We start from the raw sequence: 26,383 nt of genomic DNA, 5'->3' as shown, positions 1-26,383 counted from the left end.
TGGATATATGCACTGATATCCATATCCACACACATTGGACGATATTTGCACTTTATCACACTTACCACAGGCGGCGCCAACTACCCATCTATTGATACCTGAGACAGGGCCGGTGCTTCCACTAGGCAAACTAGGCAGCCGCCTAGGGCGCATTGCAACCTAGGGGCGCAGCCATGAGTTGGCACTTTCTGTCCATCATGAATGATCCTTGTGAGCTGAGGGGAGGGGGCGGCAGTGGGGGAAGAATGGACAGAGGAAGATGCCAGGCTTTCCACCACTGTTGGGGGGGGGGGGCAAGAGGCAGGAAGGGAGCCCACAGGAGTGCTGCCTGCATGATGATCCTCTTTGGCTGGAGCTGAGTGGTGTAAACCCTGGGCAGGAAGTGACTCTCTGCACTGAGCTGGTTCATTTCCCTGGGTCGGTATTACGCAGGGAGCGGAGGAGAGCTGAACCTGAGCTGGAGCTTGGCACTGTAGGGCGGCACCTTTACTGGAGCAGAAACGGCGAGGCACCGGAATGGTCTGAGGAGGTTGGGGATTAGGGACGTGCGGAGTTCTCTGACTGCTGCTTCTCCCTTCACCAGGAGCCGGTTGGAGCTGTGGTGAGCACTGTGGTCCAAAAGAGGAGCATCCTAGGAGAAGGAATCAGCAGGATCACAGTGAAGGAGGGCAGAGTGTAGGCCACTCTCTTCATACTGCCCAGTGAGTGTCCCCAGAACAGGGGATTAGGGTCCCTGGGTGTGACATGGCGGTTCTCTGGTGTGAAAGGGAATCAGGGTCACCAGGTGTGCCATGGAGAATAGGGGTCACCGGGTGTAACAGGATTTCAGGGTCACCAGGTGTGCCATGAGGAATTGGGGTCCCTGGGTGTGCCATGGGGGATTGAGGTCCCCAGGTGTGACATGGAAAAACATCAGGGTCTCTGGGTATGACATGGAGGAACATCGGGTGTCCCTGGTGTGACATGGAGGATCATCGGGGTCCCTTGGTGTGGCATAGAGGGACATTAGGGTCCCCAGGTGTGACATGGAGGAATATGGGGGTCACTGGGTATGACAGCATAACATAGAGGGTCACTGGGTATGACATAGAGGAGTTTTTAACCCCTTCCCTTTTTATTTTATTTTTTTTTGGGGGGGGGGGGGCGCAAGTAGCTGGTCTTGCCTAGGGCGTAAAATAGTCTAGCACCGGCCCTGACCTGAGACATGATGATTTGAGGTAAAACTACACGGAGGCTGGTCCCCAACTTTTCTTCTGTTTGCAAGTGTCCAAACCTCCTGTAGGCAGCGGCATATAACTCAACAGTTGTTGGAGAATTATCCCTGAAATTTGTGTCCATTTGACAATATTTACCGGGACAAAAAGGGAGTTGGACTAGCCTAAATACATTGTTACAAAGAAAAAAAAACAAGCTTTTAGAATCCCCAGTCATTTATTGGTATCTGACAAGCTAATTATTCTGTACCTAAAAAAAAAAAAAAATTGATATATGAATCTCGTTAATGAAGCCTTTCAACCACATAAATTCTCTCTCTTCTACAGTGAAATAACAATGTTAAAAAATGTTGTAAAACCCGTATTTACAAAACCTGTCATTTTTATGTTAATTATTTAAAGCCTTTCCTGGTTGAAGGATTTAACGTCATGTTATTTAATAGAAAAAGAAAAAAAAAAACACTTTTTCGCCCTGTAATGTACAAAAGAGACAAGAGAAAAGTCATTTAATCACAGATTTTTATATAACAAAAATTCATGCCTCAATAGTCCCAGAACAAAGTCTTAATTTTATCCAAATTTCAATTTGGAAATATTCCAGAGATGGGCAAATTACAAGTCTTTTCAAAAATGGCACACGTAGTAGGTAATACTTGACTGCATAGCCATACAGCAGCAAGATATGTGAGGAGGAAAAATACCTCCCATTTTTTTGTTTTTATTTTATTTAGAAAGTTTCTTTGTAAATAACAATCTGTATAATGTATCGTCTGTTATCCAATAAAGTGGCATGGTCTACCACCAAATAGACCTTGAATGTCCATGGTTCCTTTCCTTTTGTTTGCTCAATGTCAGAGGCAATAATATAAAAAATGATATCAATTGATACTCTATATTACCCAGGTTTCAGAAAATGTGGTCCCACCCACACCCTTCCAAAAAAAATAAAAAATTGCAACTGCCAGAAGTTGTGAAGCAAATAAAACAGCTTTTCAATGACGACTTGGTGATCTCAAACTCCACTATGAAAACACTGACAAAGGAAAAAAAACTAACTGTAAACTTAAGTCCCAAATTCCACCGGGGTGATGTATCTGCTACATAAACTTTCGAATTATAAAAAGATAAAATGAGAAAAGTCTTTTTTTTTTTTTTTTTTTAGAAAAAGGAAAAGTGAAAATATTTGGAAAATAGTAAAACCACAGTCTTTCAAAATAAAAATAAAATAAAGCGAGATGAAAAATAGTCACGTTTAAAATTAATTTCCATTGCAAAGCTTTCTGGTTAATTATGTTAGAGAGCTTGTGTTTGTGTTTTGTCTTCCTTTGTGCTGCCATCGCCGGTGGATCAATCTCATTCGGTGCGCCGCTAAAACCCATTGAGGTGTTTTTTGATATAATGCCTCCATTGAGTGCCGCTAGCCAGCTGGTTGTTCAATCTAGTCTTGGAGCACTGCAAGCTCGTTGGCTCTGTTACTTAGGTCTTCGTATCTGAGCATAGATAGGGTCTTCTGATGAGATCTGTGGACAACACACAAAATATTATTGAATGGGTTTGATGAAAACTGGGGGATAGAGTTAATGTTAATGAAGGCAGTGGTCTCCAAACTGCGGTCCTGGGGGTTGGATGCAGCCCTCTGCTATCTGGCCCTTGGGGCTCTTTTCCTCTCACTGACACCAACATTGGGGCGTATTTCCTGCTACTGACAACAACAACGGGGCACTATTTTTCCCATTGACACACACAAGGATGGGGCACTATTAATCCCATTGAGGTCAATGATGGGCCACTATTCCTCCACTAATACCAACAATGGGGAACTTTTCCTCCTACTGATACCAATGATGGGACAGTAGTCCTTCTACTGACACCAATGATGGGTCCACGATTTCTCCCACTAATACCAACAATGGGGAACTTTTCCTCCTACTGATACCAATGATGGGACACTAGTCCTTCCACTGACACCAATGATGGGTCCCTATTCCTCCACTAATACCAACAATGGGGAACTTTTTCTCCTACTGATACCAATGATGGGACACTAGTCCTTCCACTGACACCAATGATGGGTCACTATTTCTCCCACTAATACTAACAATGGGGAACAAACTTTTCATCCTACTGATATTAATGATGGGACACTATCCCTCCCACTGATACCAATGCTGGGACACTATTTCTCCTACTGACACCAATGATGGGACACATTTCCTCCCACTGATATCAATGATGGGACAGTATTCCTCCCACTGACACCAATAATGGGACACTATCCTCCCACTGATACCAATGATGGGACACTATTCCTCCCACTGACACCAATGATGGGATACTATCCCTCCTAATGACACCAATGATGGGGCACTATTTCTCCCACTGACACCAATGATGGGGCACTATTTCTCCCACTGACACCGATGATGGGACACTATCCCTCCCACTGATACCAATGTTGGGACACTATTTCTCCTACTGATACCATTGATGGGACACCATTCCTCCCACTGATACCAATGATGGGGCACTATTCCTCCCACTGACACCAACGATGGGACACTATCTCTCCACTGACACCAATGCTGGGACACTATTTTTCCCACTGATACCAATGATGGGGCACTATTCCTCCCACTGATACCAATTATGGGGCACTATTCCTCCCACTGACACCAATGATGAGGCACTATTCCTCCCACGGACACCAATGATGGGGTACTATTCCTCCCACTGATACCAATGATGGGACACTATTCCTCCCACTGACACCAATGATGGGGTACTATTCCTCCCACTGATACCAATGATGGGACACCATTCCTCCCACTGATACCAATGATGGGACACTATCCCTCCCACTGACACCAATTATGGGCGCTATTCCTCCCACTGACACCAATTATGGACACTATCCCTCCACTGACACCAATGATGGGACACTATCCCTCCCACTGACACCAATTATGGGCGCTATTCCTCTCACTAATACCAAAGATGCACTAGGACAATTTCTACTCTCAATGACTACAGTCCGGTCCCCCTATAGTCTGAAGGACAGTAAACTGGCTCTTTGTTCATAAAGTTTGGAGACCCCGGAACTAAGGGATCAACCATAAGAGAGCTGTCTTTGTCCTAGGGGCACAACTACAACCAAGTTGCCCTTTCATACCAGGGACAGATTTATGTGGGTGTCCCAAAGTGACGCAGTGATTGGTGGTTATAGTGAAAGGTGGGTGTTTTTTTTAGAAAACATGGTTCTTAAGCGGGCCATAGATGGTTCAAATCTCGGCCACTTCAGCAGTGACCAGCCACGATTCTATGGGTAGGCTGATTGTACCCAAGTCGATCCATCAGGCAACATATTTTTTTAAATTAAAACATGAAGATAGCCTGGCCACATGTAAAAATACATCACAAGGGGTCACAATACACAACAGAACCAATAACAGCACACTCGGCTAGCAAAGGGATGGAAAGAGGGAAGAGAAAATCATGCAAATGGAACACAACAGCAAGAACAGAGAGAAAAAGGACAGGTACCTACCCCAGTCTGTGCTATCTAGCTACCGACCTCGGGGCTTATTGTATCACCACTGGACTCGCCCTGGTCAGTGCAGGAAGACGCCTGAGGAGCATCAGGCTAGAACACAAGAACACAATAACTGACATTTTTTCCCCAAAGACTAGAAAAAGCTCACAGTTTAGTAGAAAGGAAATTAAAGTTAGACAGAGTTAGCAAGACGCCCCCCCCCCCCCCACCCATAGACATCCCAACATTTTATATCAAGATTTCACTTTCAAAAACAAAACAAACTGTTGCAGGATTAAAAGAGACCCTGTCATTCATTAAAACTCAGCAAAAGACATCCCTGTAAAGTAGATATAAGTAGTGAGAGCCTCTATTACATTTAATTAAATGAGTAAAGGGGAGGGTACCATCATCCTAATGTAACAGTAATATAAAATTGAAGACCCGGGTTTTAAATGGAGACCCGATCAGAGCCGAATTTGGCTTTGAACAGGTCTTCGGCGGCCGTGCAGGCTGGTTGCCCGGTTCTCCCTGGGGGATGGGATACCCAGGCAACCCGCGGAAGGGTGTTCCCTCCCGCTCCTTGTAATGACAGTCGAGCGGCTTCTCAGCCGCATCGGTTGTCATTACAAGACAGCCGACCGTCAGCTATGGACGCCGATACCGGGGCGATGCCTCTAGCTGCAGGCATCACTTCGGTGCAGCACTTTCCCGAAATATCGGCAATATCGGTAACCTCAGGGGCCGATTCCGATATATCGGTGAAAGTGCAGATTGGCCCTCGATATATTGGCTTTGCTGATAATCGGTCGATCCCTAATTTTAACATAAAAAAATAAATGATGCTTGATAATGGGACACCCTACATGGTATTCAAACCCGGGGTTTGGTATACAATAATCCTTGTGAGGCAACTATTGACCTCTACATGTTTTTGCAGACAGTTCTGCTTTTTCAGGAGGAATATATATATATATATATATATATATATATATATATATATATATATATATATATAGAATAACATCAACGAGGACCAGCATCTGGTAAAGGCCAGAGTGAGAACGCCACCATGATTCCCCCATGGTGGGCACTGGGAGGGGCAGAAAGCAGGTGCAGAAACAGGAGCACCAACAGAAAAACTTAACCCTAGTGGGATAATATAGAAACTACCAGGGTTTACAAGTACCAAAGGCCCTTGTAAAAAAAAGAGGAAGGTCACACATCAATTATTGGCGCCACATAATTCCGATGGTTATTTAAAAGATGTAAATAATCCCAATGTGAGGGAGGCCCAATGACTGGAATGAGGGTCCTAAAGCAAATCAAGTGCAGGATATCCCCCTGGCAAATGGTTATTCTGAAAATATTCCTCCTGAAGAAGCAGAACTGTCCGCGAAACATGTAAAGGACAAAAGTTGCATCAAGAGGATAAGAAGAGAAGTATGGGGTTTCCTTTTTTCCCCCATGTTTATTCACCTTTACTTAGGTGGATCGGTGCCATGCTGCATCTGCCCCCCCCCCCCAGCGCCTCTGCACTGAGAACCAAGCGATTGAACACCGCCGATCGCTCGGTTCTGACAGCTCCCTGAGCAGAGAGCTGCTGGCTGTTAGTCACCTCTCTCTACTCTGCCTTCTCCTCGCTCATTGGAGTGCTGGGCTGTGGGGGGTGTCAGGAGCGGCCAGCTCAGGCTCTCAACGGCTCTCTGAGAGGCTGAGCCAGGTGTCGGTCCAGGCACCTGGTGGATCCCGACTCCATGCTCATGATGACACCTGTGAAAAAAAATTCTAGATAATGGATCAAAAAATAAATAAATATTTTAAGTTATTTTTTCAAGTAGTCCTTGGCTGGTGAGATAGTCCATTTTCCCCCCCTTTTTTTCTGACAACTATTGAGGGTGGTCTCCAGTTTTGTTGTCCTGTAAAGTAGAGGCTGAATACTTATTGTACAGTACCTCTCATGCTGCTCGCACCCTTGAAGAGAAGTGGTCCCTCGAAATCCTCTGGAAAACCGACACTTCCGGGAGTGTCGATCTCCTGGGTCTCCACAGCTCCCATTGATTCCTCTCTCTGACTTTTCATCACTACTCTAACCCAGTGGCGGCTGGTGCTCCATGGGCCAGGGGGGCAGGGCGGCATACGGACCACACCATACCCCCCCCCGGACCACACTAGGTAGCACACCATACCACCCCCCCCGTCACCGGCTCACTCACCCTGACATGGGGGGCAGGCAGCGGCGGCTTCCCCCGCCGGCGGCTTCCCTTGCGTCTCCTCCCTCCTCCTCGGCCAATAGCATGGCCTCTACTTTCGGCCAATCGGGAAACAGGTCTCAGGACCCGCTGGGTAACACAACTGGGTGGGCTCAGGGCGCAGTTAAGGACAAGGCAGCCGGCACATACATTTGTAACCACACATTTATATGAATTTACATTCGGACTGAAACAAATTGCACAATTCTAATGGAGGAAGAGTTCTTGTAGCGTCCCCAAATACTACGGCTTCTTCTGCAGATCTGTCCTACAACCGCTCTCAGTGCTGCATGTATGATAGACCTCTCAGCACGACTTATCTTCCTTGGTTTGGTGCTGTATCTGTTTCTAGAGCACATGGACATGTTTTTACCCTGAGTGTTCTTCCCGTATTCATTCGGAGCGGTAGCTCTATCTCCTCCAGTGCTGTCACGCCACAGTCAATCAGAACATTGCAGCTATGGCCTCTCCCTGTCACCAGTGTAAATTTTGGCAGCAATTTTCGAATTCGTTTTAGTCATAGTGTTTTGATTAAAATGCCATTTAAATTTTAGTCAAATTTTACTCTTTTGACTAAAATGCTATTTTAGTTTTAGTCTTATTTTAGTCACCTGCATTGTTTAAGTTTTAGTCATATTTTAGTCGACTAAAATCTCCAGTGCATTTTAGTCGACTAAAATCTCCAGTGCATTTTAGTCGACTAAAATCTCATACATTTTAGTCGACTACAAATCAAATGGGTTTAGGTAAATTATAATGCGTTATTTAAACATTTCTCTAGAATTTTCAAACTAATTATACAAATTTACTCCTGGAGTAAAAAAAATAATAATATGCTAATATTTGTGGTAATAAGGTTTGAACACGCACTACAGACACAGATTTAGCCATTGTGATATATAACGACTTTATAAAAAAAAAAAACACGTTTCATAAACACAACAAAAATATTGCTTTTTGACAAACAGAAGTGCAACTTTAAAATACAAAAAAAAAACTCTATTGGCTGTGCTGTCATTGCACATATTACCTGAATAGATTACCAACATTAAAATTGAGAAAAAAAATATAAGAAAAGCCTTTTTCTTTATTTTTTTTCTCTTCCAGCAGCTTAGTAGATACCTCTTACTTATGCTTATGCGGTGGTGCAATACATGTTTAAACTTTCAAATATGGAGACAATCCATAAATAAAAATGGGGATTTAGTTCCACCATATGGCCATATCGTGCTCAAGCCCACCACTACGTCAAAGTACCCCATTATCAGTGGGTCCTACACTATCCATAAAAAAGGGGTGAATCCAGCCTCTCTAACCCTTGGAGACAACACTCCTTGCTGGGAGAGATGTGCAACTGCACTACAAGGGACTCCTCCTATATCTACTTGATAGTGGACACCAATAGAGTACAGGTGTGTGTGGGGGACGGGGTGCTCAACCTCAGAAGTCTGGTCAGACCTAATACATAATAAACAAGCAAAAAATTGGGGGAGCAAACCCTGAAAGCCAGTGCAGCTATGAACCAAGCAACATGTATATTAAAAAAGAATAGCGCACACATGGATAGTGTAGGACCCACTGACAATGGGGTACTTTGACGCAGTGGTGGGCTTGAGCACGATATGGCCATATGGTGGGACCAAACCCCCATTTTTATTTATGGATTGTCTTCATATTTCTTTTGCATGTGTGCGCTATTCTTTTTTTTAATATACATGTTGCTTGGTTCATAGCTGCACCGGCTTTAGATATACATGTTCAGGGTTTGCTCCCCCGATTTTTTGCTTGTTTATTATGTATTAGGTCTGACCAGACTTCTGAGGTTGAGCACCCCACCCCCCACACACACCTGTACTCTACCAGTGTCCACTATCAAGTAGATATAGGAGGAGTCCCTTGTAGTGCATTAGCACATCTCTCCCAGCAAGGAGTGTTGTCTCCAAGGGTTAGAGAGGCTGGATTCACCCCTTTTTTATGGATAGTGTAGGACCCACTGACAATGGGGTACTTTGACGCAGTAGTGGGCTTGAGCACTATATGGCCATATGGTGGGACCAAATCCCCATTTTTATTTATGGATTGTCTTCATATTTGATAGTCATTTCTTTTGCATGTGTGCGCTATTCTTTTTTAATATACATGTTTAAACTTTATTGTGCGATTATTACATGCTCTGGATGGAATTGTGTTGCCAATTTAGCAATGGCCAGCAGAGAAGTGTTCATTTTGATGTCAATTTTCAATTTAGTTTTAGTCATAGTCTTTTGACTAAAAAGCCATTTTAGTTTTAGCCATATTTTAGTCATCTGAATTGTTTTAGTCGTATTTTAGTCGACTAAAATAGTGTTAATTTAGTTGAAAAAAATATTTTAGTCAACTAAATTAACACTGCCGGTCACTGTGACCAACAAACTCAATTAGACTGGCTTCTGTTTAGCTCTTCTTTCCAGGTTATTTAAACTCACTGATTGAGCAGTGCTTTTGCGAGCCCCCGTCCTCCATTGCAGGGCCGTCTTTTCCAATGGCCATGCCCGGCGGTTGCCCGGGGGCCCCACTTGCCAAGGGGCCCCACAGCCCACACACATGGTGGAAATAACTGTCAACATGCCAGAATCCTCCAGACTACTTAGTTTACCTGGTGGTCTAGGGCCCCCCCGTTGTCCGCCGTGCCCCGCCGCCCCCCCCCCCCCCCCCGTTGTTGGCCGCGGTGGCTCGAGTCCACTGGTTGCTAAGGCCAGGCCGATTGGCATCTAGCAACCAGTGACGTCACGTTCTGAGAGCAGAGCAGACCCATGATGCACAGCTCCTCGTCGGCTCGTCCTCCTCTACGCGCCTAGAAGACTGGCTCCGCCTCCACCCAACTTCTCCCTTCATGTGCAGCAGTTGTGAAAGGTAAGGCAGCCAGCCCAGCTGCCAGGCTGCTTGATTTTTTTTTTCACTCTCTCTCTCCATCCACACAAGAGACAACTACCTGGAGGATATACCTTACAATATATTGGTCCCTGTAATATGTATATAGTAAGGTATATATCCTCCAGGTAGTAGTTGTACTCTCTTGTAGTATATAGTGTTGTTCCCTGCAATGTGTATGTAGTCTATATACATATTACAGGGAACACTATATACTACAAGAGAGTACAACTACTACCTGGAGGATATACCTTACTATATACATATTACAGGGACCAATATATACTACAAGAGAGTACAACTACCTGGAAGATATACCTTACTATATACATATAACAGGGAACACAATATACTACAAGAGACTCTTGTAGTATATCCTCCAGGTAGTTAGTTGTACTCTCTTGTAGTATATACTGGTCCCTGTAATATGTATATAGTAAGGTATATACTCCAGGTAGTTGTACTCTCTTGTAGTATATATTGGTCCCTGTAATATGTATATAGTAAGGTATATACTCCAGGTAGTTGTGCTCTCTTGCCATGATGAATGCTTGTCCTCACTCACCTCCTCCGGACTCCTCTCCGCCCTGCCATTTTTATTCTCGTGGGTGATTGTGTAGGCAGGGGGCCCCAGTGCACTGCATTGCCCAAGGGCCTATAAGGCTCTTAAGATGGCACTGCTCCATTGATTCCTGTGTACCCACTTCTGACTTGTTGCTGGTTGTCCATATCTGCTGTCCGCTTGTTCCAGATTATTCATGTCCATTCTTCTCCTCCAGACTGCTCCCAGTGACCTCCAACTCATGGTTTATGGTACATAGAGCAGGGTGAACCCAGGAGACTCAATCTGGGGTCAGCATTAGGGATGATCGAACGGTTCGGGTCCACCATCGGTTCGGCCCGAACATTGGGTGTTCGAGGTTCGGCCGAATTTAGAACTTTTTGCCCAAAAAGTTCGGAATTCGGCAACCAGAACCGACCAAAATGCAATGCTTCAGGAAATGGGCTTTAAAAGCCTGTGATTGGACCAGAACCATTAGCAAAAGCCAATTGAGGGGGCAGGAGAATGCTAGGAATGTGATTGGAGTGACTAGGGGGTCCCTAGACCAATCATTAGTGAATACGCCCCCCAGTATATAAGATCGCCCCCGCCATATTCCTAGCATTGTTATACTGGACATGGAAGAGAGTGGAAGCAGTTCTGTTAATTTTACTCTAAAAGTGTCATTTAGCATTTATTAGTGTGAGGAAAGGGATATCTAGTGTAGTTAGAGTGCTCCTTTACACTAAGTTAGCTTCAAAAAATTAGTTTCTGTAGGGAAAGTGTTAAGTGTAAGGGGACCGTAGTGTAGTGTAGGGTTAACTGGCAGTGACTGCTATGGCAGGGTGACCAAACCCTTCCATATCAGGGTGACCGCTATAGAGAAATGATCATTTCTCTGAATTGCTTCTGAACTGGAATATGGCTTCTCACCAGCCAAGCATTTTTTATGCTGCAGGGGCTGCCACTGCCAGTGCTTTTTTGAGGACATGTTTGATGTCAGACATGACATCTGAACATGTGTATAGGGGGTATATATACACATATATGTCTGTATATATACCCCTAGACATATCTAGGTGTGATAGTAGCAGAAATATATGCTTGCGCTAATGAAATCATTTACTGTAATATATTTCTGCTACTATCACACCTATATATGGCTAGGTGTCTATATACATATAATTATGTGTGTATATATACCACTATACACAAGTTCAGATGTTTTGCCTGCCTCAAAAGAACCCAAAAAAATGCCAAAAAAAAATGCCCAGGTGTGTTTTTGCTGGCATTTTTTGGGGGTTTTTGGAGGCAGGCAAAACATCTGAACTTGTGCACAGTACCACTATACACAAGTTCAGATGTTTTTCCTGACTGCAAAGAACCCAAAAAAATGCCTGCTTTGAAACCGGCAAGGTGCGAAAACCGAGGAGAGAAGCCCACCCCCTGAGCTGAAAGTTTTCTAATACATACAATCCTTTTTTTTTTTTTCTGGTTCTGGACATGCTACAGAGCTGAAACTTCACAGGTACACCTTTTAGACCCCCCAGACACAAAATCACACAAAAAAAAGTTCTTAAAAATTGTCATTTTTGATAAAAAAGCCAATTATTGACAAAATTAAAAAAAAAAAAAGCCATATATAGGTGTGATAGTAGCAGAAATATATTACTGTAAATGATTTCATTAGCGCAAGCATATATTTCTGCTACTATCACACCTATATATGTCTAGGTGTGTATATAAATATATGTATGTGTGTATATACACCACTATACACATGTTCTGATGTTTTGCCTGCCTCAAAAGAACCCCAAAAAATGCCAAAAAAACGCTAGCGTCAAAAAAAAAATGCCCAGGTGTGTTTTTGCTGGCATTTTTTGGGGGTTTTTGGAGGCAGGCAAAACATCATAACTTGTGCACAGTACCACTATACACAAGTTCAGATGTTTTCCCTGACTGCAAAGAACCCAAAAACATGCCTGCTATTAAACCGGCAAGGTGTTACAGCAGCGAAGCCAACCTCCTGTGCTGAAAGTTTTCTAATACAAACAATCTTTTTTTTTTCTGGTTCTGGACATGCTACAGAGCTGAAACTTCACATGTACACTTTTTAGACCCCCCCAGATACTAAATCCAAAGTAAAAATCAAAAAAATCTCTTTTTTTTTTTTTTTTAATTTTTCAATAATTGGCTTTTTTTTATCAAAAATGACAATTTTTAAGAACTTTTTTTCGTGTGATTTTGTGTCTGGGGGGGTCTAAAAAGTGTACCTGTGAAGTTTCAGCTCTGTAGCATGTCCAGAACCAGAAAAAAGATCATATAGGTGTAAAAGGAGGGTCCCACATCCCTGTTCTACTGAAAAATTATCTTTTTTTTTTTCATGGTTCTGGACATGCTACAGAGCTGAAACTTCACATGTACACTTTTTAGACCCCCCAGATACTAAATCCAAAATCAAAAAATCTCTTTTTTTCAATAATTGGCTTTTTTATCAAAAATGACAATTTTTAAGAACTTTTTTTTGTGTGATTAATAGTTAATGGGGCATTACCCAGAACCCTAGGCACTTTTTAGGGGCATTTATTGGGTTTTAGGGCTTAAAAATTGTGTTTTTTGATTACCGAAGTTCGGGTCCCATTGATTTCAATGGGGTTCTGAAATCCGGGCCGAACTTTCGGGAAGTTCGGATGTTCTGGCCGAACCGAACTTTTCAAAAGTTCGATCATCCTTAGTCAGCATGCAACAAAGCTCAAACCTCCATGAGGGGGTCTCTGGTGAATACCAGCCAGCTCTTAGACTCTGTGCCCCGAGGGATCCGATGTCAACCTCTGTCATGTGGGACCATTGTTTTACTTTCAGGAGGTCCAGGACCTTCATCTTCCAGTGTGCTCCAGCGTGGTTCCTACTCCACAGATCCAGCTCCCAGGCCTATCTTGTTCTGAAGAAAACTCACAGTGCTCGTCCTGGCCGGACTCGATGGCTGCATGCAATAGGTGGTGGTGCAGTAAGAGCTACCAAATATGTCCAACTGGAAAGTAAACACGGGCACTCGTCCTTACGCATGGTCTTACTCATAACTCAGGACTGCAGATAATAATGGGGTGCGGTAAAGTGGCTCTGCAGCTTACTCATGTATTTTCAAATGTGTGCAAACTAAACCTCTGTTAGACAGGATAATTTGGTTGCTTGCAGGTTGGTCGGTAAGCTGAGCTGGGAACTTTCTTTGGTTGTGTTTGACAAGCGTCAACCTTCTATGTGCTCCTTGCTGCAAAGGCCAGTTATAGGTGGGGGGGGGGGGGCAGTGGCAATTTGTTTGTACTGTCGGAATACTGGCAAGGGAACACACTAGACACCTTTGCTGCTATTGTGCTATATTCTGGGTGTCCAGTGCACCCCTGTGCCTTTAAGTAGGGGTGAGCTCCCTCCAAGCTCACCTGCTGTCTATCTATCCATTATAAAGCACGTGCTTCCGCTGTGGAGGTTCTCAAATAGAGTTAGGACTGCAGATAATACTGGGGTGCCTTGAAATGGCTCTGCAGCTTACACATGTATTTGCAAATGTGTGCAAACTTAACCCCCGTTTTTAACGCATACTGCTAGACAGAATAATTTCATTGGTTGCAGGCTGGTGGGTAAGTTGACCTGAGAATATTCTTTGGTTTTGTTTGACATGTGTTGCCTTGCTGCAAATGCCAGTTATAGGGGAGGCCAGTGGCCTTACTCGTAACAACCTGATCATTCCTGGCTGAAATGCGTCAGCATTGATGCATCTGTGACTTTTACCCTGGTGTTTAATAAGGAAGACTTGCAAGCCCAAGGAGGAGTGCTGGCGTTTACTTTCCAGATACACCTGTCCCGCGGTGCCCTGCTCTGCCATGAGCTGGTTGTCAGCCTACACTTCCTGAGTAAGCCTATCACCTCTCATTGGGTTTCTATTACAGTGTAGCTAGAGGGTCCACATGGGCAGTGCCGGGACAAGGTCATCTAGAGCCCAGGGCAAACACGCCAAATTGTGCCCCCCCCAAGATGTATGAGCATTAGAAAAAAAATCCCCCTCCTAGCACTAATCCTCTACCCCTCAAATTTCCCCTCCAAGCACAAATCCTCCCCCCATTCCAAATCCCCCCTCTTTCTGCACAAATTTCCCCTCCCCAATCCCCCATCCTAGCACAACTCCCACTCCATTCCTAGCAGAAATACACTCTAATCATCCCTACTAGCACAAATCCCCCCCAAAAAAAAATTCCCCTCTATTATATTGCTCAAACCCCCCCAAATCTCTCCTTCTAGCACAAATCCCTTTCCCACCTTCCAACACAAATCCCCCAAATCACCACTCCTACATTTGCCCTCCCAGAACAACTCTTCCCCCCAAATTTCCCTTCGCAACACAAATCTCCTCTCCCTAAACTCTGTGTTTTACCCCCCCCCCCACCTCACATGATACCAGAGTGCCCAGGGAAGCCGCCCCTCCTGCCCACCTCTTGTCCCGCCTCTGCGCATGGGCATAGCTTGCCTTTGGATAAGACCTCAACACTAGTGTTGTGTCTCTGCCCCCATTTAGGCTTGGCCAATCATAAATTGCATGGTCATCGCAGGCTGCCTTTAGTGAATGGTGAAGCGTAGAAAGGGTGGAGACCTGATACTAATGCTGGTGACTATCGTACATGCAGAACTTATAGCGGATTTATATTAAAAACAACAGTGGTAGGAACCCTTGATTGGAAGGTTCTTTGGCTCAGGGGCCACCAATCTTTGTACTCTATAAAGCTTTACAGAATTAGCAGATATTATAATAATGAATAAAGTAAAATCTCTGATATATCGCATCCTGAAGCCGTATTAAGTTTCTCTTTAATTCATTTGCAATGGTATATTCACAAGATGTCAACCCTGCCTAGAAAACATATTCCAAGATCTGCTTGTGGTTCTACAAGCTTCGGGAGGTATTTAGCCTTATGTTTTTGAATGTATTCCATTCATCTTTTTTTGTATAAAGTCCTTCCCCGCCATGATATATATTCCGTCCCCCCTTCAACACAATACAATGTCACAGTAACTGCCATATCCAAGACATCAAACAGGCTCGTAGCTCTCAGCCACCCGCCACCACATCCATCAGTCTCTCTCTCTTTTTAAAGAATTTGTGTTAGTGGTTTGGAATTGTCTAGGGGGAGATTGTTGTTTGAATATCTTCCAGCTACTTACTGCATCTTGTTCGACACTTTTGCTGGGACTTTCAAAGCCTTCTTCAAAGATGTCATCTGGGTTGGGATCGCTGGTGTGAGACACTGAAGACTTTGATGGTGAGCTCTGCCTTGGAGCTGGCGTGGGCGCTGGCAAGGGATGACATTGAAAACGTTGAAAGACACAGCGATGTACCAAAGACATGAAAATAGGCAGTAGTGCTAAAGGAAGTACTTGTGCTTAAAGTGTATCTAAACCATAGAACATTGTTCTGTACTCAGCCCTAAAGTCATACTAAACTCTCAGTTATTTGGAGTACTTTCAGCAACTGCTTTAATCCCTTACTGGAAATGCTGCTTCTTTATCTTTTAATCCTTGCCCATGTTCCAGTTTAAGCTGGTGCCATGACCTCTGTCCCTGGTATTCTGCTTCAGGGCGGCTCGATTCTCTTGCAGCATCCTGTGGAGCCACCTTTCTATGCAGGAACAAGAGTTGTGTCTCCCTACACTGTGTGCATCAACAGAAACACACAGCCCCAAAGCCTAGGATGGCAGGGCACTGCCAATCTCCTCCGCCTTCCTCCTCACTTCCTGCTCCTTCCCCCTTTCTGCTCCTCCCTCCTCCCCCTTCCTGCCTCTTCTTCTTCTTCCTCCCCCTCCTCATCCTTTTCTGCTCCTCCCTCTTCCACCCCCCCCCCTTCTGCTCCTCCCTCCTCTTTTTTCCCTTTTCTTGTTCCTCCCTCTTCCTCCTCCTCCATTCTTGCTCCTCCCTCCCCCTTTCCTGCTCCTCCCTCCCCCTTCCTGCTTCTCCCTCTTCCTCCTCCCCCTGCTGCTCCTTCTTCATTCCTGTTCCTCCCTCTTCTTCCTCCCTTCCTGCTACGCTGTCCTCCCCTTCTCCCCTTCTTGTTCCTCCCTCCCCTTTCTTCTCTTCCCTTCTCCTCCCCCTTTCTCCTCATCCCTTCTTGCTCCTCTCTTCTCCTCCACCCTTCCTGCAACTCCCTCTTCCTCCTTCCCTGTTCCTGCTCCTCACTTTCCCCCCTCCTTCTCCTCCCCCTTCCTGATCCCCTCTTCCTCCTCACCCCTTCTTGGTTCTCTCTCCTCCCCCCCCCCCCTACCTGCTCCTCTCTCGTCCTCCTCTTCCGTTCCAACCCTCGTGCTCCTCCCTCTTCCTCCTCCCCCCTTCCTGCTCCTCCCTCATCCTCCTCCCCCCTTCCTGCTCCTCCCACTTCCTCCCTCTTCATCCTCCCCCTTTCTACTCTTCCCTCTTCCTCCTCCCCCTTCCTGCTCCTCTCTCTTCCTCCTCACCCCTTCTTGCTTCTCTCTCCTCCTCCATTCTTCCTGCTCCTCCCTCTTCCTCCTCCACCCTTTCTGCTCCTCCCTCTTTCTCCTCCCCCCTTCTTGCTCCTCTCTCTTCCTCCTAACCCCTTCTTGCTCCTCTCTCCTCCTTCCCCCTTTTTGCTCCTCCCTCTTCCTCCTCCCCCCTTCCTGCTCCTCTCTCTCTCCTCCTTACCGCTTCTTGCTCCTCTCTCCTCCTCGACCCGTCCTGCTCCTTCCTCTTACTCCTCCCCCTTCCTGCTCCTCGCTCTTACTCCTCCCCTTTTCTGCTCTCCCTCTTCCTCCTACCCCCTTCTTGCTTCTTCCTCCTCCTTGTTTCTCAAACCTCCTTGCTTCTCCCTTCCTGCTCCTCCATCCTCCTCCCCCTTCCTGATCCTCCCTCTTTCTCTCTCTCTGCACCCCCTCCCCATCTCCAAACAAACAGACTGGCTCCAGATTGCACTGTCCACTATTAACTCTTTTCTATGAAGACCATAAGGGAAGCAGCACTTAGCAGAAGCCAGCAGCATTAAAGGGATTGTAAAGTCCCAGGGTTTTTCACCTTAATGCATTTTATGCATTAAGGTGAATAACCTTCTTTGCTGCAGTGCCCAACCAGACCCCCCCCCCCCTGGTTTTTCTTGCCTGAGCCATTTGTTCCAGCACCATGCTGGCTCTCATCTCACTGGACAGATTGGTAGCAGGGTAAATGGACACAAGAATACAAATTCAAATTCTTGAAAATACCTGGCATAAGACATTTCTTTGTCCCTCATAAATTTAAAAATAAATAAATAAATAGATAGATATATATCTATATCTATCTATCTATATATATATATATATATATATATATATATGTATGTATGTATATTTATATGTATATTTTAGGAAAATGAATGCTAACACATACTATAACAATCTGCCATACCAATATAAAAATAAATACATTTATGTAAATAAATAAATATATATGCTATGACATACTATAACATTCTGTAATAAAAAAATAAAATTATATATATATATACTGTATTTACAGTGCATTTGGAAAGAATTCACAGCGCTTAACTTTTTCCACATTTTTTATTTTACAGCTTTTTTCCAAAATTGATTAAATTCCAAAATGGTTTAAACAAAATTCTACAAACAAGACCCCATAATGAGAGCCTGAAAGATGGTCCCACAGTTAACAGTGCATGTCAGAGCACAAACCAAGCCATGAAGTTCAAAGAATTGTCTGTAGTGCTCTGAGACAGGATTGTACCAAGGCACAGATCTGGGGAAGGGTACAGAAAAATGTCTCACTCCTCCTCCAAAATGCACATGACAGCCCACCTGGAGTTTGCTAAAAGGCACCTAAAGGACTCTCAGGCCATGAGAAACACAATTCTCTGGTCTGATGAAACAAGGTTTAAACTATTTGGCTGAATGGAAAGTGTCATGTCTGGAGGAAACCAGGCACTGCTCATCACCTGGCCAATACCACCCCTACAGTGAAGCATGGTGGTGGCAGCATCATGCTGTGGGGATGGTTTTCAGTAACAGGAACTGGGAGACTGGTCAGGATCGAGGGAAAGATGAATGTAGAAATGTACAGAGACATCCTTGAAGAAAACCTGCTCTAGAGCGCTCTGGACCTCAGACTGGGGTGAAGGTTAATTTTCCACAGGACAACGACCCTAAGCACACAGCCAAGATAACAAAGGAGTGGCTATGGGACAACTGAATGTCCTTGAGTGGCCCAGCCAGAGCCCAGACTTGAACATCTCCGGAGAGATCTGAAAATGGCTGTACACAGACGCTCCCCATCCAACCTGATGGAGATTGAGAGGTCCTGCAAAGAAGAATGGGAGAAACTGCCCAAATATAGGTGTGCCAAGCTTGTAGCATCATACTCAAAAATACTTGAGGCTGTAATTGGTGCCAAAGGAGCTTCACCAAAGTAATGAGCAAAGGCTATGATACTTCTGTACATGGGGTTTTTTGTTGTTTATTTTTAATAAATTTAAAAAAGATTTCAAACAAACTTCTTTCATGTTGTCATTATAAGGTATTGTTTGTAGAATTTTGAGGAAAATAATGAATTTAATCCATTTTGGAATAAGGCTGTAACATAATAACATAATAAAATGTGGAAAAAGTGAAGCGCTGTGAATACTTTCCAGATGCACTGTGTATATATATATATATATATATATATACATATACATATATATATATACACATATATATATATATATACACATATATATATATATATATATATATATATATATATATATATATATATATATATATATATATATATATATAATATTCCATGTCACACCCTGACACCTGAGGCAGCAGTAGCAGCTGTTAAACAGGAGTTCCTACTCATAAAAGGATTTACCTGGCCTTAGAATTTTTGGGTTTGGATTATTAATAATGACTTTTATGAACTTTTCCCACTACATTAGAACTCTAGAAACTTCTTTTAAAGCTTGATCTTTTTTTATTTAATTATCCACTTCAGCTCCGGAAGGTTTTACCCCCTTAATGACCAGGCCACTTTTTTCATTCGGCGCTGCAGTACTTTAACTAACAATTGCGCGGTCGTGTGGTGCTGTACCCGAATAAAATTTATGTCTTTTTTTTTCCCACAAATAGAGCTTTCTTATGCTGGTATTTGATCACCCGTGCGTTTTTTTAGATTTTGAGCTATAAACAAAAAAAGAGCGACAATTTTGAAAAAAAAGAAAAAAAAAAAACAATATTTTTTACTTTCTTCTATAAAACATTCCCAATAAAAAAATTTAAAAGGTCACATTTTTTTTTATCAGTTTAGGCCAATTTGTATTCTGCTCTTCTGGTAAAAAAAAAAATCCCAAAAAGTGTATATTGATTGGTTTGCATAAAAGTTTTAGCGTTTATAAACTACCAGATAGATTTTTGGACTTTTTATTTTTTTTTGTTTTTACTAGTAATGGCGGTAATCAGCGATTTTTAGCGGGATTGCGAGGCACAGACCCCTAACTGACATTTTTGACACTTTTGGGGGGGACCAGTGACATTACTACAGTAATCAGTGCTAAATAATATGCACTGTTACTGTAATAATGACACTGGCAGGGAAGGGGTGAACACAGGGGCGATCAAAGGCTTAAGTGTGAGCCTAGGGGGTGTTTTCTAACTGTATGGGGGAGGAACTTGTGGAATCAACAGAGAGATCTGTGATCCTAAATAGGGGGAACACAGGCGCTCTGTGATCATTTTAGAGAGGACAAATCAACAAGACTCTGGTCCGGCCACATCTGGAGTATGCTGTCCAGTTCTGGGCACCGGTCCTCAGGAAGGATGTGCTGGAACTGGAAAGAGTCCAGAGAAGGGCAACAAAAATAATTAGGGGAATGGAGGACATCAGCTATGAGGAAAGACTACAAGCACTGAACTTATTCTCTCTGGAGAAGAGACGATTGAGGGGGGATATGATATCAATGTACAAATACTGTACTGGTGACCCTAGCATAAGGAGCAAACTTTTCTCACTAAAACTAGAAGAGAAGCGGTTTAACCTTAAACCGTGTAAAGGGTTCTTTACTGCTAGAGCAGTAAAGATGTGGAACTCTCTTCTACAAGCAGTGGTATCAGCATGGAGCATCAATAGTTTCAAAAAAAACTATTAGATGGGCACCTTAACCACTTGCTGACCGCCGCACGACTATTTACTGCGGCAGTCAGCCGCTCCTGGGCAAACCGACATAGTACTATGTCGCTCGCCCAGGAGCCTGTAGGGGGCGAGTGCGCGCCGCCGGAGGCGCGCTCCTGCCCCCGCCTGTTCTCAGGGATCCCCGCGCATTTGACCGGCGCCTCTGATGTCCGCCGGCCACTCGCAATCTCCCGCAGGAGAGGGAGAAAGGCAGACGGCTGATGCAAACAAAGCCGCCTGTCATTCTCCCTGATGTAAGTGCAGAGATCATACGATCCTGCTATGTAGGATCGTATGTCTCTGTGGTTACATCACAAGCCACGCCCCCCCCACAGTTAGAATCACGCCCCTAGGGACACACTTAACCCACTGATCACCAATAAAGTTAACCCCTTCCCTGCCAGTGTCATTATTACAGTAACAGTGCATATTTTTAGCACTGATTACTGTAGTAATGTCACTGGTACCCCCAAAAATGTCAGCCAAGGGTCCGATCTGTCCGCCGCAATGTCACAGTCCCGCAAAAAAAAAAAAATCGCAGATCGCCGCCATTGCTAGTTAAAAAAAAAAACAATAAAAATGACATAAATCTTTCCCGTAGTTATTAAACGCAATAACTTTTGCGCAAACCAATCAAAATACACTTATTGCGATTTTTTTTTTTTTTTTACCAAAAATATGTAGTAGAAAACAAATTGGCCTAAAATGTTAAAAAAATTAGATTTTTACATTTTTTTTTTTGAGAATTTCATATACATAAATTTTAAAAATATTGTTATTTTTTCAAAATTGTCGCTCTTTTTATTTTTATTTTTTATAGCACAAAAAATAAAAATTGCACAGTTGATCAAATGCCACCAAAAGAAAGCTCTGTTTGTGGGGAAAAAAGGACGTCAATTTCATTTGGGTACAGCGCCGCACGACCGCGCAATTGTCTGTTAAAGTCACACAGTGCCGAATCGTAAAAAAGGGCCTGGTCTTTGAGCAGCCAAATCCTCCGGGGCTTAAGTGGTTAAATACCACAACATAGAGGGGTGTGCAATGTACGGTTAACAGCAAAAACTCACACACATCATAGGTTGAACTGGATGGAATGGTGTCTTTTTTCAAATTCACTAACAATGTAAATATGTAACAATCTGCTTACTAATGTAAAAGCAGACCATCGTTCTCTCTCCTTGGGGAGCGATCGCGGGTGCCAGCCCCTTCGTTTGGCTTCTCTGATGCCTAATGGGGGTGCGATTGGCAAGTGGTTAACCACTTAAGCCCCGGAAGATTTTACCCCCTTCCTGACCAGGGCCTATTTTGCGATTCAGCACTGCGTGACTTTAATGGGCAATTGTGCGGACGTGCGACGCTGTACCTAAATGAATTTGACGTCCTTTTTTTCCCACAAACAGAGCTTTCTTTTGGTGGTATTTGCGATTTTTACTTTTTGCGCTATAAACAAAAAAACAGCGTAAATTTTGCAAAAATAACAATATTTTTCACATTTTTTTATATGAAATTCCCCCCCAAAAAAAGTAAAAATCAAAATTTTTTAACATTTTGGGCCAATTTTTTTTTTACCATATGTTTGGTAAAAAAAAAATCGCAAAAAGCGTATTTTGATTGGTTTGCGCAAAAGTTATTGCGTTTACTAACAAAGGGAAAGATTTTTGTCATTTTTGTTGTTTTTTTTTAACGCGTATTGGCGGAGATCTGCGATTTTTTTTGCGGGACTGCGACATTGCGGCGGACAGATCGGACCCTTGACTGACATTTTTGACACTTTTGGGGTTACCAGTGACATTTCTACAGTAATCAGTGCTATACATATGCACTGTTACTGTAAAATGACACTGGCAGTGAAGGGGTTAACTTTTTTTGAGAGGGAGGGGTTATGTGTGTCCCTAGGGGCGTGATTCTAACTGTGATTGGCTGTGGCTTGAGCTGTAGGAACAGTGATCAACGGTCCTACATGGAAGAACCGTCTGATCACCATTCCTACACAGGGGAGAATGACAGGCGGCTTGTTTACATCAGCCACCTGCCTTTCTCCCTCTCCACTCGACGATCGTGAGTGACCGGCAGACATCGGGTCCGCCGGTCACATGCGCGGGGGGGGGGGGGTCCGTGACCACGCGGAAGCGGGAGCGCGCCTCCGGCGGCGCGCGCTCGCTCCCTAGACCCTCACAGGCTAGCGACGTAGCCCTGCCTGTGAGGGGCTGACTGCCTACGTAAATAGTCATGCGGCGGTCGGCAAGTGGTTAAACTAGAAGAGCGCCATATAATGTGGTTTGTCTATAGGACTTGCTGCAGCTTCTGGTGCACACTGTTTGAAGCCCACAGTGTGCATTAGAAGTTCATGGGGCAAATAAAAAAGTTGAATCTCCTATCAGAAATGAATAACTGACAGGTGTTCCAGCCCTTCCCTGCATTATCCACAATCAGACAATCGCTACATTGTAAAAGCCTTTGGAAACAAAAGGCATTTAAAGGCCTGCGTTACAATGTCTCCGACAATGACTTTGAGCCGGAGTTCCATGTTTGGAGGGCAGGGCGAGGTGGAGACGAAGACAAAAAAAAAAATAATAATTTGTTAGTGAATAGATAAAAGGACACAGACTGTTATGAAATCCATATTTCATTTTCTATTACAGATCTCTCTGCCAGAAGTTTAACCGACTCCATCAAATTCCTCTTGGAGTCACTGGCTTGTAACTAATAATTTTCCCGGGCCGCCTGTTTGCTGTCTAAACGTGTTGAGAAGCATTTTTCATAGCGGGAACAAACACATTCGTTATGCCGCCATGTTCCGCGACGGAAGAAATATTTGCGAATAAAAAGCGGTAGCGTCACCGCCGTTATGCAAAACGCATTTATTGAAACATTTATTGCAACAAACTTGCGAGGAGCCGGATCATAGGGACCCGTACCGAAGAAATATCCCAATGTGGTCTTTTATTGGCTGCAATATACGGTACTGTGCAAAAGTTTTAGGCAGGTGTGAAGAAATGCTGTAAGTCTCAGTTCACATCTATGCGGCTGAGCTTGATTTGTTTTGCGGTGCGTTTTGCAAAGGGCCTGGAATGGATTTTGGGGAAGTGGGGGTGGGGGGCCAAGTCTTTTTTCTGCTGATTTGTTTTTATTGTCGGCAATTGTTGTTTTTTAATTCAGCTGTCAGCGGGGAAACCCACTGACAGCTAATGACTCATCAGTTGTTAAGGACGTGGTGGCCGGCTTCCCGGCCCAGATATACAATGTTTGTTAACCAGTTCTGTACCGGAAGGATTTGCCCCCTTTTTTGCAATTCGGCACTGCGTAATTTTAATTTTTCCGCCCATGGAGAACCAGCCACCATAGCTCCATTGAGAGCCGATCAGAGTCTCCTTTCATGCGAATTTGATGCAAGGAAACCCAGTCTGACAAGACCAACACCAGCAGATGGCACGGCTCCCCAAATCCTCATTGACTTTTGAAAACTTCACACTGGAACTCATGAAACTTGGATTCTGTGCCTCTCCACTCTTCCTCCAGACTCTGGGACCGTGATTTCCAAATCAAATGCAAAATTTCCCACAGTCGGTGATGATTTGGGAAGCCGTGTCCTCTGCTGGTGTTGGTCCACTGTGTTGTATCAAGTCCAAAGTCAGCGCAGCCCTCTAGGAGGAAATTATAGAGCTCTTCATGCTTCCCTCTGCTGACCAGCTTTATGGAGATGCTGATTTCATTTTCCAGCAGGACTTGGCACCGCCCACACTGCCAAAACTACCAATACCTGGTCACATGATCATGGTATCACTGTGCTTGATTGGCCAGCAAACTCGCCTGACCTAAACCCCATAGAAAATCTGTGGAGTATTGTCAAGAGGAAGATGAGAGACACCAGACCTAACAATGCAGATGAGCTGAAGGCCGCTATCAAAGCAACCTGGGTTTCCATAACACCTCAGCAGTGCCACAGGCTGATCGCCTCCATGCCACGCCGCATTGATGCAATAATTCATGCAAAAAGTCCCGACCAAGTATTGAGTGCATTCTATACTGTACATGGACAGACTTCACTAAGCCAACATTTCTCTATTAAAAATCCTGTTGGTCTTCTGTAATGTTCTGATTTTCTGAGATACTGAATTTTGGGTTGTCACTAGCTGTAAGCCATAATCATCAAAATTAAAAGAAAGAAATGCTTGAAAAATATCACTGTGTGCGTAACGCATCTATATAAAATATATGAGTTTCACTTTTTGAATTAAATTACTGAAATAAATTAACTTTTTCATGATATTCTAATTTTATGAGATGCCCCTGTAAGGCCCCTTTCACACGGGCTTTCCGGTCAGGTCCCTGTCAGTTTTTTCATTATCCATTTATCCATGGGGCCAGCGGAAACGATTGCCGCCGGACACCTGCGATCGCTCCCTGTGAAGAGAGAACGGCGGTCTGCTGTTGTAAACACAGCAGACCGTTGTTCTCTCGGGAATCAGCACAGAGCGCCTCAGATCCTCCTATTTAGGATCACAGGTCTCTGTGTTGATTTCACAAGCCCATCCCCCTCACAGTTAAAAAGCACCCCCTAGGCATACATTTACCCCTTTGATCGCCCCTGGGTTAACTTCCTTGCCAGTGTCATTATTACAGTCAGCAATGAACACAGGGATCCTGTGTTCCTCATATTTGGGCACACAGGTCTGTGTGTTCATTCCAAAAGTACATCCCCCACACAGTTAGAAAGCACCCCCCTAGGGCAGTGATGGCGAACCTTGGCACCCCAGATGTTTTGGAACTACATTTCCCATGACGCTCATGCACTCTGCAGTGTGGCTGAGAATTATGGGAAATGTAGTTCGCCATCACTGCCCTAGGGACACATTTAACCCTTTAGTCACCCCTGGTGTTAACCCCTTCCCTGCCAGTGTCATTATTATAGTAACAGTGCATATTTTTAGCACTGATTACTGCAGTAATGTCACTGGTCCCCCCAAAAGTGTAAAAAATGTCAGTTAGGGGTCCGATCTGTCCGTCGCAATGTCGCAGTCCCGCTAAAAATCACAGATCGTCGCCATTACTACGAAAAAAATAAATAAATAAATAAAAATGACATAAATCTTTCCCCTAGTTTGTAGAGGCGATAACTTTTGCGCAAACCATTTAGAATACGCTTATTGGGATTTTTTTTACAAAAACTATGTAGCAGAATACAAATTGGCCTAAAAGGATGAAAAAATTTGATTTTTTTTTTTTTTTTTTTAAATGTTATATAGCAGAATGTGAAAAATATTGTTTATTTTTTTTTTTTTTTCAGAATTGTCACTATTTTTCTGTTTATAGTACAAAAAATAAAAATCGCACGGGTGATCAAATACCACCAAAAGAAAGCTCTGTTTGTGGGAAAAAAAGGACGTCAATTTCCTTTAGGGTACAGCATCGCACGACCGCGCAATTGTCCGTTAAAATAACGCAGTGCCGAATTGCAAAATATGGCCTGGTCATTAAGGGGGCAAATCCTTCCGGTCCAGAAGTGGTTAAAGGTAATTCACAAGAGTATATAAGCTTGGAGCCTTCATTAAACCAATCCCTGGTGAACTGTTTGTGAACTGTCATTACTTTAGGGTTTACTTCTACTTGAATAGTGAATTGAATGACAGCGGTGAGAGATGTCAGCCTGTGGTGTGATACAGCACAGCAACTATAAAGATTCATCATTGGGTGACACATGAACCCGCCGTCTCATAGCCAACTTTTATTAATGTTCAGCCAA

General features: G+C 43.8%; 1 protein-coding gene across 11 annotated transcripts in view; it reads right to left on the bottom strand.

Annotated features, from left to right (window-relative positions):
- Window positions 1–1,719: 1,719 nt before the first annotated feature.
- DAB1 (DAB adaptor protein 1) overlaps window positions 1,720–26,383 on the bottom strand; it is a 1,145,503-nt gene continuing 1,120,839 nt past the window's right edge. For 10 of the 11 annotated variants that reach the window (XM_082264809.1, XM_082264811.1, XM_082264813.1 and 7 more), the window contains 3 exons: window positions 15,658–15,785; window positions 4,759–4,854; window positions 1,720–2,734 (listed from right to left, as the gene is read on the bottom strand). In XM_082264809.1, coding sequence (XP_082120935.1) covers window positions 4,774–4,854; window positions 15,658–15,785 — 209 coding nt within the window. In that variant the 3' untranslated portion in view covers window positions 1,720–2,734; window positions 4,759–4,773. The remainder of the gene's footprint in view (window positions 2,735–4,758; window positions 4,855–15,657; window positions 15,786–26,383) is intronic. The other variant, XM_082264815.1, reaches the window with a different exon arrangement.

The sequence above is a fragment of the Pelophylax lessonae genome (assembly GCF_965119305.1).
Source record: "Pelophylax lessonae genome assembly, chromosome: 8".
Taxonomy (NCBI): Eukaryota; Metazoa; Chordata; class Amphibia; order Anura; family Ranidae; genus Pelophylax; species Pelophylax lessonae.
Note: the sequence above shows the minus strand (reverse complement) of the source record. Positions and strands in the feature narration are given on the sequence as shown.